Source organism: Lutjanus erythropterus, chromosome 1 (genome assembly GCF_056507025.1).
Source record: "Lutjanus erythropterus isolate fLutEry1 chromosome 1, fLutEry1.hap2, whole genome shotgun sequence".
NCBI lineage: Eukaryota > Metazoa > Chordata > Actinopteri > Lutjaniformes > Lutjanidae > Lutjanus > Lutjanus erythropterus.
The window spans coordinates 13,639,316-13,658,301 of NC_139317.1; the positions used below are offsets into that span (position 1 = coordinate 13,639,316).

Below are 18,986 nucleotides of genomic sequence, written 5' to 3' on the forward strand. Positions count from 1 at the left end.
AAATCATCGACAGAGGGCTGCTGGCTCCACATAGTGGGCCGTGCACATAGAAAAGCAACGCTAGAGCAGCCGTTCACTGTACTGAACGAATCTCAGGCGATCATTAAAATAAGTTTTTAAGTCATTTTAAAGAATAGAAGCGACACTGTACACAGCTGTCTTTTTTATTCGGGAATAAACTCAATGAAGCACTGGGTGGAAGTGAGGAGTTGACACTTCCTGTCTAGACGTCGCAGATCTATGATCATTCAGTCGTGCCTTGACAACGTCGTGAACGCGCATGTCAGGTTCGCTGCAGAGCTCCCGCTGCTGCCTCGCTCTCTCTCACGATTAATCGCAGGGATGGTGTTGACAGCGAGAGGCGACGGGCAGCGGCCACTTTTACATGGTTAAATAGATGACAGGGCCGGGTGAGACTACATTCACGCGGGTCCCACACACAAATTCACCCGTAACCCCCCGCCGTCTGTGGAGGAAGACAACGCTGCCAGGCCGAGGACGACGTTAACCTTACTGATGGAATTCCCAGCCGTTGCTAGATGGAGAAACCGAAAGGGTGGACTCGTTATTAATAATTAAAAAATCCCATCTGCTGCTGAAATATACGGAAAATGCATCTGCACCAGGTGCTGACGGGAGCCGTGAACCCTGGAGACTGCTGCTATTCGGTGGGAAGCGTGAATGACATTCCGTTCACGGTGAGCTTTTATTTTGATATTATGTGCACAAGATGACACCCATTGAAGCTAACGACTTACTAGCTAGCTGGGTAGTTAGCTAGCTAGCATTATGTTGGCTGGAGACGGGGCTGGCTAGCGAGCTAAAGCACTTGCTAGCCGGGTAGTTTGCTAGCCAATCTGCCGCACCGAGGGATTCACAAACAGAGAGTCGAGACTACTCGGGGGGCACCCTGGTATCACAAGCCTCCTCTTTCATTTTCCTTGATTGTCAGCCTATGGTTGACAAGCTAACACACTCAAGTAACGTTAGATGCTCAGCTGTAATGTCTGCATCTATTCCTTAAGGGTAACGTTTTATTATTTATCGGTCCAAGACGCTAGCCACTCAAATGACCTTTAGCTGCATCTCGTTACGTTAGAATTACTGCAAGGGAATCCCTTTGCGCAGCCATAACATTACTGGCAAATATTCGCAACGGGACGCGCTCCCAATGCATTTTGCAGCGCACAGTGCAGGTGACAGCGCACGATGGGGCTTGATAAAATTGCGCACAGCTACAGGATGAGAAAGCTGTGTTTTGTGTGGTTGCAGAACTGGCTAAGCTCGCTACCATTTGGCGTTAAATCCTCCTCACGGATCATTAGCTCGCTGTCATCCCAGCATCAGCTGCGCCAGTCATGACGTAGAGAGCCATATATGGATACATGAGCTAGAGGGCTGAATGACAGTGTGTTGGTGTCCAGAATAACATTTTCAAAAACGTGGTGCCATCTGTCATCACTTTGCGTTTCGTGAAATAGAGCGCGCAGACATTTGCATTACTGATGTCTACTGGCCTGTCATCAGTTGATATGGTGGAGCTTGACATCTGAATTTTTATAAGTCACTGTATTTTATGGAATAACTTTTAATTTTGTTGCACATTACATGTTACTTGGTTTAGCCTACATATAGTGTATTTCTTGGAAGTTATAATTGTCCCTGCTGCTCCCTGAATGATTTTTTGCATACTAATAGTTAGATCTGTTTTTGAACGGTGAAAAACCTGATGTCCACAGTGATAATTTTGTCCTGTAATATGATTGATGATGCTAATTCGAAATGTCTGACAGATTTTAGGTGGAATTGCGTAGATTTTTCATTAGAGATGTTTCAGTGCAGTTTTTCCCTCCTTGATGCCAATTCACTTTGCCTGTCAGCTGGTACCAATTACTAATTTGATATCAGAGCATCACGTCTTTTAAAAGATATATTACTAAACCTGTATGGATGTGATATGATTGCTATCATTGTTGTATGGCCTGGTACAGGCTAACGCCTTTGTACAAGAATAATAAATACATACAGAGAATGAATACCACAGAGCATGACTTTGCCATCCTGGGAAGAAAATGACACACACGAGTGAAGATGATGCTGGGAGTAGCATGGAGCCATCTTGGGGTTAATAAATAAAGTGGTATCGGTTATGGATGCATTTGGTGGTATATCGTAGTATAGTTTGAAGCACAGACAGCAAATGTACATATAAGGGTTTATTAAATTTTCATAAAATTTCAACATAAATGTTTGGTATAGAAACTGAATAGCAGCCGTCACTGTACTCTTAATTGTATTACTGACATATTTTACACAGTATAGAGGTATTTTAAGAATAATTAATGTGTAAAACTATATATGAGGTATCGCCACTCCTTCTACCCACTGTCCTCTGATGTAATTTGTGGATTATTGTTTTCATCTTGTTGTGTCTTTGACATTTTCCTCTGTCATTCAAAGTGAAGGCTCGAGCAATCAGCATGGTACAACATTATAGTAAATTGTGGGTTGTGTTGTTTACCTGCCAACTCTATGTGATTCTCTCTTACGTGAACTCACAGCGATTGATGATTGCATTTACCTTGTTACATAACCTGGCATTCTTATTGTGTGCTAGTGTATATGGTACACACTGATGAAGGTTGGAAAGCCAGAAACATGTTTTGTGACTTTCTGCCAGATATGACCACGTTAAAGTTTGTTGAATGATATATTCCTGAGTGCGATGCTCTCTTCTTTACATGGAGCTTGACATCATTTAGACTTGTATGTATTTGTGCATTAGGCTATACCTTGAACTACTGGTCAACTGATTTGGGTTATTTAGAGAGCAGGGCGATTCTGATATCATACAATTTTGATATAACAAAGACACATTGACAAAACTCACAAGGAGGAGCACTGACATCATTCCGCAGCAGTTACACTGACAAGCACATGTTAGTGTGAGTGGAGGCATCAGATGATGACAATTATCTCAAAATGCCAGATAATCCGTTGGATCAATTGTGATCAATCACTACCTTGAACCATATCCTGCGTCTGTTTATTTATTGACGTCTTTGAGCTATACATAGGGTATTCTTTGTCTGTCTGAGGTCTGGCAACTGCCCAACATTTCTCTTTGTGCCTCAAGTTGACAGGACCGAGAAGCCCAGTCAATATTCAATTTAGTGCAGCCAGACATAGGAAGAACCTATGATATTACAGCCTCTTTTGTGATGGCAAAACAGCAGGGAAAAAGTACACAAAAGTGCACAACCCCAACATATGTTGTGGCTCTTTTCCTTAAAATTGATTGGTTCCAGTTAAAGAAACTGTAGCACCCTGAGTCAGCTCTTGTATTGAGAGCTGAAGATGAATGTTTATGATTTTATTGATAGCTGGATGATCTTCCATTACATCCCATAAGGAAAAACCTTCAAAGGCTATTACTATGTTTTTTTTTTTACTGACTTCTTACTGTAATCCCTTTATGTCAAAAGTATTTTTCATTTTTTTGCAATTTAACATTTACTGAAATGACAGATTCATTCTCATAGTATTTTAACTGAAGCTTAGGGTTTTTTGTCTGCAAGAATTGAAAGATGGGGAAATATGCTGCTACTTTGTCATTACATGCTGAAAATCAGGAGGGCTCATTTAAGATTGTTTCGAGATGGAAACACTTATGTTATTATTGTTGCCTTGTTGATGACTACAGTGGGTGTAGCTGCCACGTCAGTCACCAGAGCCAGATTCATGATGGGTTTTTTTTTCCTTTTTTTCTTTTAACCAAAAGCAACATGATTGCATTTGTTAATTCTGCCATTGCATACTCACAGTAAATTCTTGAGCAGTTATGTGGCACGCCACCATTCCCTCATGCTGAGAACACCGTGAGCCTGTCTAATGGCTGCCAAATCTGGGCTTGGTCTGTTCCTGCTGCCTATTAGTGAGGTGGTGCTTTGTTGTTGTTTTATTTTTATATTTCTTCAGAAACACAGACACCATTTCCTCCCTCCTCTCTGATTCCCCCCATCCTTGACGATGTAGTGCAGTGAATTATTGTCCTGCTTATTTCTGTTAAAACTATAAAAAGGAGTTGTCCCACTTTGCCCCTACACTGACCCCAGATCAAGGATGTTTGAATGTAAACAGGCGGGATTTGTACCTAGGGTCATATCTGCTCAACAACACAGGACAGGGCCGGTCGTGAGGCTAAAGCCTCGCATGTCGCCACAGGGCCCCAGTTTCTATGCCTGGTGTTTTCTTTCTGTGTCTGAGAGGATATTTGAAGAACACTAGACATCATGTCCAATGCAGTTACACTCACGCTGACCCCTAGGGCTCCTGGGCCAGACCCTGACACACATGCACGAAAACACACACACACTTAACCTACATCAGCCACAGCACCAGCTCAAATGAGCAAGCATGAAGCTGGAGCTTCACTCGATATGGAGTCATTTCCTCTCCATGCTTTTTGTTTCTGCGGTCCAGCATTTGTGCTCTGGCATATTAATAGAAACTAGGGCTGCACGATATTGGAAAAAACTGACATTGCGATTTTTTTTAACCTTGCGATATATATTGCAATATGAAAAAATACAGGATTTTTTTTTTTCGGATCGTATCACGGTTTTGTGTCACGGATCGGATCATTTTTCGGATCAGCAAAAAAGAAAAAAGTGGTGGCATTAGGGTTAAATTATTTTAAAAATGTATTTGTCTTTGATCTTTGTCTGTCTGTAATTGTCACTACAGTTATGTGATGAAACAATAATGATAATAGTAATGATGTTGGTAATAATATTAAAAACTTCAAACTTATACATACTATGTATATGCTATACATATATTAGATCATTATACACTGTACAGTATAATGCACAACTATGCTCTGTAGTCTGGCTCAATGTCCCGCCTACAGCACAGCACATCTGATTGGTTAGAAGTCATGATCAATCAGCAGACACACTGTGTCACAGACGGGGCGAGACAGAGCTGCACCGGTGAGCAGAGAGGAGCTGTGTAGAAGTTAAGACAGCTGATATGACCAAAGTTTCAATAAACATCATAGTTTTCTGATCCGTTTCTTTGGTGATAGCATAGTTACATCAGTGAAAAAAGTTATGGTCTGGATTTCACTCAAGGCGATGTGATGTCCTGTCCTGTCTTTTCACTGATGCTCTGCATTGAGATTTCAGGTATTATAACTTATACAAAAGTAACAGTGACAGTAAAACTATGATGCTCACATGTGGTCAGATTCAGATCTGGCTTTGCATTCGTTGTACTGAGCTGTGTGGTGCCAACGTAAATGGTCAAACAAATTAGTTGTATTACCTTTCGTTGTGGCAACAGGTGCAAGGCACTGTCGACACAGAACACGTGTTTGGTCAATATCATCCTTCTTGTAGCCGAAATAATTCCAGATAACTGACGTTACTTTTCTACTTCGTTTTCGGCAATTTTCTCTTGTTCGTTGCTCATTTTTCAATGTTACCAGCGACTCACTCCATATGCAGGGGCGTGGTCCACTTTGGCAAACTGATTAAGAACGATTGTGATTGGTGGGATTGGTGTGTCAGGTACCCTTGAAATTAGATGAGAACATGTTTAGTTCATTTGCCTCTTACATCGCAGGACCTGCAATGTGACTATTCATGTTCAATAGGGGTAAGAGGAAATTTAAAAAACACTTTTCTGGTCCTACCCCCTCTGTTCTTTACAATTTCTTTATCTCTTTTATCCCTTCTTTGTTGGCTGTAATATAGCTAATAAATACTGGTCTCTGAAGAAAGAAGTGTTGTGTTGTGTTTTATAGAGTCAACAGGCAGTGGATTTTAGTTAGAAATAAGTTGTGAGCAAAAATATGCACCACACAGCCAGAAAAAGAACCTCATAGGGAGGGCAAGTGGGAATTTAGATGGGGCAAGTAGATTTGAGAAGTACTTAGGGAAAAAAACCTTAATGTCGGACCCTGAACTGTTTTTATTTTTCAGCTATTTTGTGTCATTTGTGTCTGTAGATTATATTATGAACATGAAACACTGAAAACTAGATGATAATGATCTCTTGACAATTTATAAAAATCGTATTTTGGAAGGATTATTTCCATGTCTCTTTTTTTACCTGTGAATATAAAAGCACAAGCAGCCTAGTGGGTTTGAAATGCAGAGCGGCAGATGTGTGATTCACTAAAAATAGAATACCCGTGCAAACTACAAAGCACAGAAAGAGAAAGAGAGAGAGTACATAACCCACCCACCCACCGCTGCATATTCCTCTAAATTTTGTTATCTTACTAAGAGTATTTATTTTGTATTCTGGTTCTTGATCTACATCAAAAGACAGATATCGTATGATGTATGACAGAGATACTGATTTGCAGAATGCGAATGTGATTTTCAGAGATTACTTCAATCTGGGAATATTGTGCAAGTATGCATTTTGCAACATTTGTTCCTTAATTATGTACCAAAATTGAAAATAACAGTAAATCTGACAGAAATGGGTGTGGCCTGTATCAGTATATGTTTTTATTACTGTTAAAAAATATATAGGGCTGCAACTAGCAATTATTTTCATTGTTGATTTATCTGTCTTATTATCTTGATCAATCAGTTGTGTGGTGTATAAAATGGCAGACAATGTGAAAAATGATGAAATGTTTTCCCAAAGCCGCCCTACATGACATCCTCAAATGTCAAATGATATTCAGTTTACTGTCATAGAGGAATAACGAAACCAGAAAATAATCACATTTAAGGAGCTGGAATCAATCATCATTTGTACTTTTTCCTGCTCTTGATAAAAAATGTTTGTGTCTTACAGTTCAAGAATTACAAGCCTAACATTAACATGCTTTATAAATGACAACACAGTTAAGTTGTTTGCTTTAGATCTGAGCCAAAACCTGTTCCCTAGTCCATGACCCAATTGTCCACAAAACTTCCTAGAAATCTGCTCAGTGTTTTGATACTAAGTATAGAAAGACAAACAAACAGGACATTATTATCATCCTTGTCTGCGTTTTTAGATCCATTAACTTGCTGCATTTGAAGCCAGTCTAGTTGGATACATTGATTAAGTTGGATATGTTATGACCAGCAGATTAAATGGAGAAACTGGACTGAGGGCAGTTTGGCTGTTCTGGCCGCTGCCTCACTGCAGTCATGCTGTAGTGAATAACAAGAATAGCGAGGCCCATATGACATGACAATAGACAGTGGGATCAAAGTACAGGTCTGTGCTGTAGGCTTTGCCAGGGATAATGTCTTAACAGAGAGACCAGGTTAGTACAGTCAAAGGTTGATCAGTTCATGGTTTTCAATATTTGCAGCTGAGGGTTTTGACACTTTGTCAAAGCTGATAAGTTAATTTAAAACTGCTCTGTTTTGGCTCTTTCTGTCTGCAGTCACCATTGTGTGGTTTCACTCAGCCCCCATCAATCCTGACACCAAAATCTTCATTTTTACTGCAGATGTTTATCTGTTCCAAACTGTGATGAAAGTGTTACGGCTTCACGACAAACCATGATAATATTCCAGATCATTAGTATTAACATTTAAAATTTTAATTAACATTAAAACCATGTCTGATTACTATGCTTAAAAAAATAAATACTGTCCAACCGAAGTTGACAACAGATGCAGCAACGTGGGTTTGCTTTGTATCAGTGAAGTTACCATTTCAAATTGTTTAGATGTTTTCTATATAAAACTCAGTGAAATGATTTCAGTGTGTGTATCACTACTTTCTGAACAATTTCAGCACATTTTAATACCATGATAATAATGATAACCGTGATTATTTTGTTCTCTGTAATCATTGTATGCAATTTTCATAGCATTTCATCTCTAGTTCCTCATATCAGTTTCCTGGTCAACGCCTAATTTTGACTACAGCTCAAAGGCAGCTAGCTAGCTCAGACAAGAGGGTACACATGGCAGCAGCTGTGGCTGTGGAACATGCTCGCATGATTGCGTTAAGGTCAGGGAATGAGTGGCATTAGCAGAAATGATCTCTCACTCTCTTCCTCTTATCTACTTCCATTACCACAGCACATGACTGCATTCACTCCTTTCTTTTAAAATACTTTGATCCCAGAAAGCAGCTGAATCCCTGCGTCACTGTGTTTGACGTTATTCAAATAGCTTTTAAGATGCTCTTTATGAACAAGATGTGAATTGATTTCTGTAGCTCCCGTCAGTATAAACATGTTATATGAATCACCATGCTGTCTTTTAATAGACTATAAATTGAGCTTGCTGACGCAGAGGTTTTCTTGAGTTGGGCTAAAGAAGCCAGACTGGTCAGACTGGTGTTCAGTGACAGATGTTTTAGTTTATCATATCCTTGTTCTCACACACTGAATCTTTGTCTCAGTTGAAAATGCAATATTTATATGGGTCCGTAAGAAGTCTTACAAAGTCTAAAATCCAATAATCTGATTTTTTTAAATGCTTGAAAAAATTTTTTTACAGGTCTTAAAAATGTATGAAGTATAACCTAAATGTTACATTTCAGTCTTCAGTCTTTTAAGTGTGTTTTGTTTAAAAATCTGTCTTTTACCACAGTGTAACAACTACAAAGTAAAATCAACACAGACCCAGTAAGAACATTAACTCCTGCAGGTCCTATGTAGTGAAGCTTTATATGAAATAATAGTATGCTCCCAACAAAGTGCAGGTAAAAAAGTAATTCCAGCAAAAGGTCACACATAACTGCACTAGACAGCAGTTGAATAAATACAGGCCTAGTTGATGCTCTACAAAACAATACAATTACATTGCCATTGTTTCTCTGCTCTCCTTAGATGCAGCAGCTTTGTCAGTGTTAATGTGTTACAGAAGTAATATTTGTCCAAAGGCAGCAACATTCTTGATGTAAGCAGCTTTCATGACTGACAGGGAGAAAACGTTGCTGCTCCAGGGTTGCACTCATTAAGTCAGCAGATTTATAAGCTAAAGATACACCAAGTACATTCATAGACAGAATCAGTGGTTTCTTAATGCTGTCTAATGCTGAATCAAATAAATATCTTAAAAGCCAGCTAGACTCTAAATTGATTAGAATGGGTATTAAGTAGACCTTCATGTATTCATTTTATTTGTTTGAAGAGCTGCCTTTGATTGAAATAAATTCTTAGCTGACTAATAGTCACAACATTTCTAATCTTAGTTGAGTTGCTTTAAAAAAAAAATCAGACTGTCTCTTCAGTATTCGTGCCCGTCAGTAGATGAATGCAGTCATGCAGGCAGATCTCTTAAAATCTAGTACTTATTAAAGATTAAAGTGTACCATTTTTGTGAACATTACTGAGATGCCAGAGATGGGAGATGTCATCTTCTAGTAATGACTGTTGAATAGCTCATCCTCTTTTAAAAGACATCAAAAAATCGAATGTAAAACAGTTGATCTATGCATGAGCTGCAACGATTATGAGTCAATTATTAACTTAATTGCCAACTGTGTTGATAACCAATTAATTAGTCTGAGGAATATTATAATATAAATATATATAAAGTAAAAAATTATCTGATTCCAGCTTCGTTAATGGGAATATTTCCTGTTTTCTTTAGGCTACTCCTTTCTGACAGTAAAGTGAAGATCTTTGGGTTTTGAGACTTGGGACTTGAGAAACACTGATTGACATCTTTCACCATTTTTTGACATTTTATGGACCCAACAACTAATTTATTAATCCAGAAAATAAGTGACATTTTAATCGACATCGAAAATAATCTTTAGTTGCAGCCTAAATCTATAAACGGACTCAAATTTTCTTGATATCGATGAAGACACTAACAACATTTTAGTCCTGTTTGCTTATGCTTTTCAGTCTTCTATTAAGTTGTGTCCATGTTTACCATGATGCCATGTATCAGTATTATGCTGCTCCTACTAATGAATCATCCAACTTTGTATAGCCATCCCTCAGCACTTTGTTCTGTGTCTGTGTGCGTGCGCGCATGTGTGGGCCCGTGTGGATTTGCGGATGATGAAAGAAATACAGGACACACACAAGCCCAAAACAAAAGAACAAAGCAGCGATGATGGGTCATCCTGTTAAAGGCAGATACACTCAGCTTACCAGCCTGGCTCAAGGTCCTACTAGGTCCAAATTACCTCGCTGACAAAGAGAGTAAAATACACTCACACATTCTCGTGTGTGTGTGTGTGTGTGTGTGTGTGTGTGTGTGTGTGTGTTTGAAAATGAGGGAGGTGCAGAGCAGTCCTAGACAGTGCGTGACGGTGACCGCTTTTAATTCCAGCTGTAATGTGCAGGAGCAAATGCCGCAGTAGTAAAACACACACTGCACCTTCCTCACTCCTCTTTCTACCTGTCTCTCACGTTATATAAGACAATGTAATGTATAATCTTCTTATTACAATCTTCACTATAACTCCATCCCCATCTGTCACTTTATATTGTCCCTCTGGCTGTAATGTCGTCCTGTTGTGTGACCCAGTGGTTCCCAGCCTCTCCTCCTGTTCTCCTGAATAATGAAAGACACGAGCCGTCATCCTGACTGTACTGGTGCTTCGAGGCCAGCTCGCCTCTTGTCTCGCATGTGCTGCTGCCATTGCTGCCACACATGGTTCCCTACCACCAGCAACTACCATTGTATCAGTTTACCTTGCTGCACGTAATCCAAATATTAACACAAGTCTGCCCATTAGGTGTGGGCATCTAGCATGTGCTGTGTATGTCTACTTATTGCATATGAGTGGGTGTTTTCTTTTCATGCAGTTAATGTGTGAAACGGCATCTTATGTCAGTTATGTTCTGTGGTTTCTCTGCTCGTTTTAGCACAACAACCTGCCAGTGCTATGCTGGCTGTGCTAATCCTGTTGTAACATCTCACCCTGCTAATGCAATATTCATATTAGTGCCACTGAGTGCTATGATGGTCTGCTTTTAGTTATTTATATCACATTATATTGCATGGTTTCCGCCAGCCCAGCAGCCCTCCAGGCCTAAGTTGACTCCCCACCGGGCCTGAGATTCTGGGAATTTTTAGAAAAAAAATATATTTTAAAGATGTTTTTGAAACAAGTGCTGAACTCCTTGAAGGAATGACTCAGTGTGTAGAATGTGTGCATAATGTTAGAAAGAGAGTGTTGTGTGACGTTATAGCTGTGAATGTAGTAGCTGGGGTGTAAGAAAATATTAATACACTTGAATGTTGCAATATTAGGTTACATTTTGTGATACTGTATTGATTGTCAAAAACATTGTCATGCAAAGCTTCGGGGCAGTGGTTCATTACGTGTTGTGTTTAAACCCCTAAACACTTAATATCAGTGTTGTTACTGTTGTGATTGCTTAAAAAGGTCAAATTTTAAACTCAGATTTTATGCATATGGTGTTGTTTAATTTATACTATGATAAATTCCCTAAAATTAGCTTAAAAAAAAACAAACAAATCAATATATCACCTTGCTTATAGTATCTCAATGTATTGCAATGCATGAATCATAACCCCTGTATCATGTTAAGTTTCATATTGTTGACGGTGTACAGCCCTGACTAGTACTGCACTGTGTGAATAGTTTAGGCTGTTTGTTGTTGATTAAATTCTTCATCACTTCCAGACCCAAGCCAAGTTAGCAACAACTTCCGCCATGACTTATTTAAGGTAGACTGATCTTTAAGGTGGATCCGGTGAATGCCAACTATTGTCATTTTATACAAACTGCTTCTCTGAGTTTTGCTCAGCCCACACTATGGAATCCCCATATTGCAAGGTTTGACATTAACCATGGCCACAGAAAGTTATTCTCTGGCCACCAAATATTCCATATAGGAGGTCCCCCAGTTTTATCCCCATGCTGTGAGCCTTCATACACTAACAAACATCCCAATTCATTTGTACCTTTTAGTTAAAAATTCTACAAAAACTGTCAGGTCTACTGAAGTATGGGTTTAATAAGACTACTCTTGGTCCTGGACGGCACGGTGGTGCAGTCAGTGGTTAGCACTGCCGCCTCACAGCAAGAAAGTCCTGAGTTCGATCCCCCAGCTCCCCGGCTGGGTCAGGGCCTTTCTGTGTGGAGATGTTGTGCATGTGTGCATGTTCTCCCCGTGTCTGTGTGGGTTCTCTCTGGGTTCTCCGGCTTCCTCCCACAGTCCAAAGACATGCATGCTAGGTTAATTGGTGACTCTAAATTGCCCGTAGGTGTGAATGTGAGTGTGAGTGGTTGTCTGTCTATGTGTCAGCCCTGCGATGAACTGGCGACTTGTCCAGGGTGTACCCCGCCTCTCGCCCAATGTCAGCTGGGATAGGCTCCAGCAGCCCCGCGACCCTCACGGACTAAGCGGTTACAGAAAATGAATGACTCTTGGTCCTTACAGAAAAAAAAACAGAAACACAAAAGGCAGACTATGATAAAGACGTAACAGAAGCGAAAAAATGTAGTAGTGAATTGGAGTACTGCAGGTTAGTACAGCAGAGAGCTGTAAGTTGTGTTAAATTGCCTTTTCTGTATTGTTTTAACGTAGGTTTACATTCAGGCCACCAAAATGCACTTTAGCCACCAACGTTAGGGGCTTGGTGGCCTGTGGGACCAGTGCTTAAAATATTAGCATCTATCACTGACTGTATTGTATATCCTATTTAAATATAATGATGTGGCAAATGTCCTGTTTCCTGTGCAGCTCTGTGCTTTTGCAGTAGGAAACAGGACAGAGCTGCAAAACAGTACTCTACACAAAATATGATGTTAATAAATGTGTGTTCCAGACATTATATAAAAAATGAACATATTTTACGATTATATTTACCATTTAAAGTTTTAGTGCTTTGGTTTCATTTGTTTAATGTGTCTCAGTCTGATGTGGTTCCTTCTCTTGTGCCTGTTTCTTTTTCCAGGCCTATGGCTCAGGTTGTGATGTAGTGATCTTGGCCAGTGACTTCGACTGCGTGCAGATTATCCCGGGAGCTCAGAATGGAAACATACAGGTGGGCTGTGTGGAGTGTTCCCACCAGCTTGGCAGGGTAAGTGTTGACTGCACACTCAGACACACTCCCACATGCGGTTTTCTTTTTCCCATGTAGCCAGAAGACATTGTCAATTACGCTGAGCATAAAGAAGTCCATTTAGCCCTGCGTTCGCCGCTGCTTTGTGGTGCCCATGCTTTGCTCTCTTTGCCGTCTTGCTCTCCTGCACCCCTCCCCACCTACCCCACTCCTGTGGGGATGGCTGTGCAGAAGCACTGATGGGGTGAGTAATGCTGTGATGATGAACACGGCTCTTTATTTTTAGATCGCTGCATCCTACGGAAACACAGTGTGCATCTTTGAACCTCTTTCTACCAACCCAAACAAACGCCACAAGGTGAGCATGAATGTCAGCATTTCAGACATATACATGTATATATAGTGGTTTAAATCACCATCTGCTGAGTTTAATCCCACTTTTGTGCCAGTAACATTGCATGGTGTGTATTGCTCTTCTGTCACTAACAGCAGCTTAACTATCAGTGGCAAAAGACAGGACAGTTCTTCCTCGATGCCATCACCTACAACCTGGCCTGGGACCCACAAGGTACGCCAGTGCTCTCTGTGTTTTACTGATTCACTGACTAAATTAATCCACACCACGCACAGCACCTATTCTAGCCCCCCGCGGTTTGTCTGGAACAACATGTGCATTATGTAAGAGGCGCAGCGTGCGTGTGGCTCTGTGTACTGTAGTCGTCGACGTGGGACGAGAGGTGTGTAACATAGTGCTTTTACGTCCTCAGGGAACCGTATCCTAGCAGCAACTGAGCGGCTCCAGCTGTGGGCTCCGCCACTGACAGATGCCCTAATAGAGGAGGAGGATGGGCAGATGACCGAGGACAAGCCCCACCCTGTCCTAAATGACTGGAACTGTGTCTGGCAGTGCAAGTACGTTCTTGCTTTTTAGTGCACACTGTAAAAACATCTGACATGATTGACATGGAAAAAAAAACATTGCTGCTTCAAGGTTAAGTACATTAGGTCAGCAGCAGAATCACAAACCAAAGATAATATTATATAGAGTCAAGTACAGCTCTACAGAGAAACAGATGCTTTTAAAGTAAATGGCATCTTAATGTCTGATGGTTTGGAAAATATGTAAATATTCTGATGGCCAGTTAACAAGAATATTGGTTAGTTTGTCAGAGATGTGTCTTCATTTTCTTCATTTCCTCCTCTCTGCTCTTCTTCTGGTGTCTTTTAAGTAAAAGCTTTCTTAAGCCAAGTTTGTCACAGTTAATAGACCTGTTTCATGGCAGCCATTGAAATAAAAAAATAATAGGGTAGTATCTGGTAACATCTCCAGATACTAAAGTTGCATTTCTACTGGATGGTAAAGCTTTACTCGACTCAACTCTACTCACTTTTTTCTTTTTTTTAACTTTCCAATATGGATAATGCCTGATACCTGGTACTTTGCTCATATTTGAAAATATCAAAATTTACTGACAGTTTTGTGATTAAAAATTAAAGTGGATTTATTATTCAGGGCTGTGAATGAACAATGGAATATTACATGTGTGTGTGCACTGTAAAACAGGATCATAAACTTTTTTCTGGGTTTTTTTCTGTCAGCTGATGTATTTAGTGTTCTTTCTTTGTCATGCAGTAAAGGGTTAGTCCCTGCCCCCTGCAGACAAAATATTAACTTTAAATCTTCCTCTTGAAGGTTGTGGAATTACATATTTTTTCCAGTAAAAATCTATAGGTAGTTACTGATTGTCGAAACAACTGCACAGTGCCTTACACAAAAGGTTTGTATGCCCTGTTGTAAGCTGCTCTTTTGAATTTGTGTCCTGTGCTTTTAGCTGTGTAAACAGACCCAGACCTATAATACCACATTAGTAATAATCATATGATGACACATGTGCATAACCAGGAAAGAAACTAGAACAGGGAAGTTCAAGCTCAGAAATTACCAGAAAAAAACACATTGACAGCTGACAGGACAATTGGTGTGTTTTCCGTGTAGAAGTGAATGTAACTGATATTGTTTATGCTTGTGTTTCTCTAAGGACTGCTGCATCTGTTCATGTTGCCAAGTGGTCTCCTGATGGGGAGTACTTTGCAACAGTTGGAAAGGTAGATGATTCATGTAAACACATAGCAAAACAACAAATTGTTGAAAGGTTTTAATGGTTCTTAGGTCTGTGGCGATGTTTATATATAATGTTTGTCCATTTATATGTTTGCACACACAGGATGACTGTTTACTTAAGGTGTGGTACCCCACCACGGGCTGGCGTTCTGCAGTGGTGGTCCAGGACCCCTCTGAGAAAAAGCCTCCTCCTGTTCACTTCTCTTTTGTTTACCTGGCCCATCCTCGCTCGGTCACTGGGATGTCCTGGAGGAAGACGAGCAAGTACATGGCCAAGTAAGAAAACTTACACACAATCATACAATCAGGGTGGTCAGTAACATGTTTATTTTGATACCTTGTATCATGTGTGTCATTGGCTCAAAAATAGATGAATTAAATTAAATTCTGTTTGGAAAGGTGTAGATATTTAGTTATTGAATGCTGTAATGGTGATCTGAAATAGTCTGAAGTTCACCCCAAGTGCAAGAGTTAAATTTGAATGCTTTTGTTATCCTGTTACAGTCGTTTAAATCTTAAATAGTATTAAAAGTATTGCATTTGACTAGCTCATACATGTTGACACCCCGGAATGAATGAAGAGGATTGCTTTTTTTTTATTGTTTCCAATGCTGATATTGACTGTTTAATCCTGTCTGTTTTGATTTCTATGTTTGTTTCTTTCTGTTGTAAAAGCATTTATTTAAGCAAAGTGTAGATTGTGCAGAAATCTGCAGTGCTGTAGCTGACCATCATTACGAGTTGCTATGTGTCCGGCCAGTTTGCACTAGTCACACTTATCTGTGACTGTTCGGCAAATTAAGAATTGAATCAGCGGTGGAAGCAGCCAGTGAGAGGGAATTAATGCATTCTCTCCTTCTACCTCACTTTTGCCTTTCCTTCCTCCTCCAGGCTGAGCAAAGAAAAGGTTACAATTTTTCATCAGATGTATTCTTAATTCATTTACGGAGCATCCAACAAGACCATTAAAACAGTTTTGTTTGTTAATCTGTAGTGTTTTATTGGATCTATGAATAAAAACCACTCTGATTATTTCCTCTCATGCGGTGAGAATCTGGAGAGGAAATTTTATTCCTCCTACATGCACTCCCACTTTATTACAATTTTTCGTTTTACAGTATAATTCATCATGTCCACAGTGAAGCCTGTAAGATGTATTGGGCCTTTCAGAAAATGGTTATATGACTGTGGAGTTGGTGTTGAGTAAATCACACCAGTGTATGCTCATATGCCACATACCACTATCAGTTTTATTGGCCTCTGGACACTGAACTCTGTCTTGGTTGCACAATATATTGTAATCTATTTTGATTTATTTTTGTAGGGTAAAAATATTGGGCAGGTCGATGAAAAATGAAGTAATTTCTGTTTGTATAAGACAGTTGTATCCTCCTGTTGTGTTCTAGGGGTTCTGTGTGCAATGTGCTGCTGACATCCTGCGAGGATGGTGTGTGTAGGTTGTGGTCCGAGACCCTGCTGCCAGAAGACAGCCTGCTCGGAGGACAGATCTCTGAGAACACACACTCCTTCAGCTCCAGCCTGCCAGGCCTGGCAGGCAACAAGGACAAGATCCAGCATGCTTTGGAGGTACACTTACATATTCAGACAGATCTGACCAGAAATAATCCATAAGAGAAAACATCAAATGCATACTACTTCTGATAGTGGCATTTTATAAACCCGTTCTCTGTGTTTTCTTCCTGTGCTTTGCTTGATTAGTCAATCCACCACCTGAAACATCTGCGCCGCGGTCGGCGAAGGTCCTCTGCTCTGGTGGCACACAGTGAGCTGCTGCCGTCTCAGCTCGGCACACAGGATGCACACACTCACCGCCACATCGCTCATCATGCCAATGCCCTGTGTCACTTCCATATCTCAGCTAGTATTAACCCAAACACAGGTAGGGTGTCTTTGTTTTAAGTGCATCAGAAGTGTTTATATTTCCTTTTTTAAGAATTCAAGTTTTTATTTTTCTCATCAGTTTTTCAGTACATGATATAATCATTTATTTAATTCAAGATAAATCACTTTTTTGTTAGTTGCTACATAGCAAGATGAAAGAAAATAAAGTGAAGAAAAAAGGGCCAGAGTAAGAAAACACAGTGGTTAGAAAAAGTTGTCAGTTAAGTGTGATATGTATCCAAAAATGGCCTCAGGGAGGAGCTTTTGGTATATTTCCTCCATTTATCTTATGGGACATGTGCTCATATTAAGCCTTTTTTGTCATTAAATGTGCCCATTCTTTTAAATCTTGGGACTGAGGGGACTGAGGTCCCAGTATTTTAAAGATTGCCCGAGCAGCTGTTGTGGTGCCTCCAGTGACAACAGAAATTTATCATTTGAAATTGGGGGCACTTGTGTTTTGTCACCTAATAGACATAGCTGAGGTGATAATGGTAATGTCATCCCTACCCAGTTATCCAAATATTGTAAGACTTTTATCCACAAAGATTGGACCATTTTGCATTCACAAATTGAATGGCACGGTGGTGCAGTGGTTAGCACTGTTGCCCCTTTCTGTACAGAGTTTGCACGTTCTCCCTTAGTCCGCATGTGTTCTCTCTGGGTACTCCAGCTTCCTTTCATAGTCCAAAGACATGCGGGTTAATTAGATTAATTGGTGACACTGAATTGCCCGTAGGTGTGAATGTGAGTGTGAATGGTTGTCTGTCTCCATGTGTCAGCCCTGTGATTAACTGGCAGCTTGTCCAGGGTGTACCCTGCCTTTTGCCCCAAGCCCAAACCCCTGCAACCCTTCAACAATAATCAGTTACTGATAATGAATGAATGAATGAATGAATGAATGAATGAATGAATGAAGAGGTAATAGAAGTAGTAGAAATGTGCCAGTCTCATTTTGGCATTTCCAGCACAAATTACTATTTGATTATTTACATACCTTAATGATGTCCAGTAGTAGTAGTAGTATCTGTGTAATATCTTATATCATGATCAACTTTAGACAGTCCTTGCTAGAGCATTTGTCAGTTGTCGTGTAGAAAACAGACGCTCAATGTCATTCAGAAGTCTTTTGCATTTGTAATCCAGCAGAAACGGCTCCTGTGACTGGAAATAAATGCACATTTAATGCAGCTGTGAACCTCGTCCAAGCTTGAGTCAGATTTCATTTACTGTTTTTCTCACTTCCTTTGTCCTTACATGTCTTCTTTCGTCTACCACTCTTTTTCTCTGTCAGATATTCCATCAGTGCTGGCTGACTCTGCAGTGTTCAACCCAGACGATGGCAGTGGCGGTGGAGGCTTTGTGGTTCACTGGCTCAACAATAAGGACCTCAGTTTCACTTCCTCCATGGACCTCTTTATGCTGCAGCTGCGTAAGTTCTCTGAACATCAGCTGGAGCAGACCACTGAAGACCCCCTGGACCCTGAAGGATCCCCTATGAAGTTTGACTTTGGTATGACCCACAACCAGACCAACACACTAAAATCAGCGTAAAAGAAATATCATGTTTTAAATGCAGATTGCTTTCTGGCTTTCTAGACCTCGATGAGATGTCTGACAAAGCGTCCTCTGAACATGGTGAAGAGGGGGAGCAGGGGGAGCAGGGAAGCACCAAGGCGTCCTCTCCGGGATCCAGCTCCAGCATGCCGCTGCCCTCCATGCTGCTGGAGAGGAAGATGGAGACTCTGACCACTGAGTGGAACAAGAGCCCAGACATGCTGTTCACCATTCACCCTACTGATGGGTCTTTCCTGGTCTGGCATGTGAAGTATTTGGACGAATTCAACCAGGGCATCTTCAGACAGGTTCAGGTGAGCAGCAACTTTCTCATGTCCTTCTTGTAATCTCCACAACCTACTGAGAGATATTTTTTCGAACTACTTAAAGTTCAGTATTGAATCACTTGCTCACTCACGAACTCACAATCTCAT

The 18,986-nt window shown here is 40.4% G+C and overlaps 1 protein-coding gene across 2 annotated transcripts in view; it reads left to right on the plus strand.

The window, feature by feature from the left end:
* Nucleotides 1-300: 300 nt before the first annotated feature.
* Nucleotides 301-18,986, plus strand: part of dmxl2 (Dmx-like 2) — a 60,641-nt gene continuing 41,955 nt past the window's right edge. For both annotated transcript variants that reach the window (XM_084711279.1, XM_084711356.1), the window contains exons 1-11: nucleotides 301-698; nucleotides 12,864-12,989; nucleotides 13,258-13,329; nucleotides 13,461-13,539; nucleotides 13,739-13,883; nucleotides 15,011-15,077; nucleotides 15,197-15,369; nucleotides 16,500-16,680; nucleotides 16,813-16,993; nucleotides 18,290-18,508; nucleotides 18,595-18,866. In XM_084711279.1, coding sequence (XP_084567405.1) covers nucleotides 612-698; nucleotides 12,864-12,989; nucleotides 13,258-13,329; nucleotides 13,461-13,539; nucleotides 13,739-13,883; nucleotides 15,011-15,077; nucleotides 15,197-15,369; nucleotides 16,500-16,680; nucleotides 16,813-16,993; nucleotides 18,290-18,508; nucleotides 18,595-18,866 — 1,602 coding nt within the window. In that variant the 5' untranslated portion in view covers nucleotides 301-611. The remainder of the gene's footprint in view (nucleotides 699-12,863; nucleotides 12,990-13,257; nucleotides 13,330-13,460; nucleotides 13,540-13,738; nucleotides 13,884-15,010; nucleotides 15,078-15,196; nucleotides 15,370-16,499; nucleotides 16,681-16,812; nucleotides 16,994-18,289; nucleotides 18,509-18,594; nucleotides 18,867-18,986) is intronic.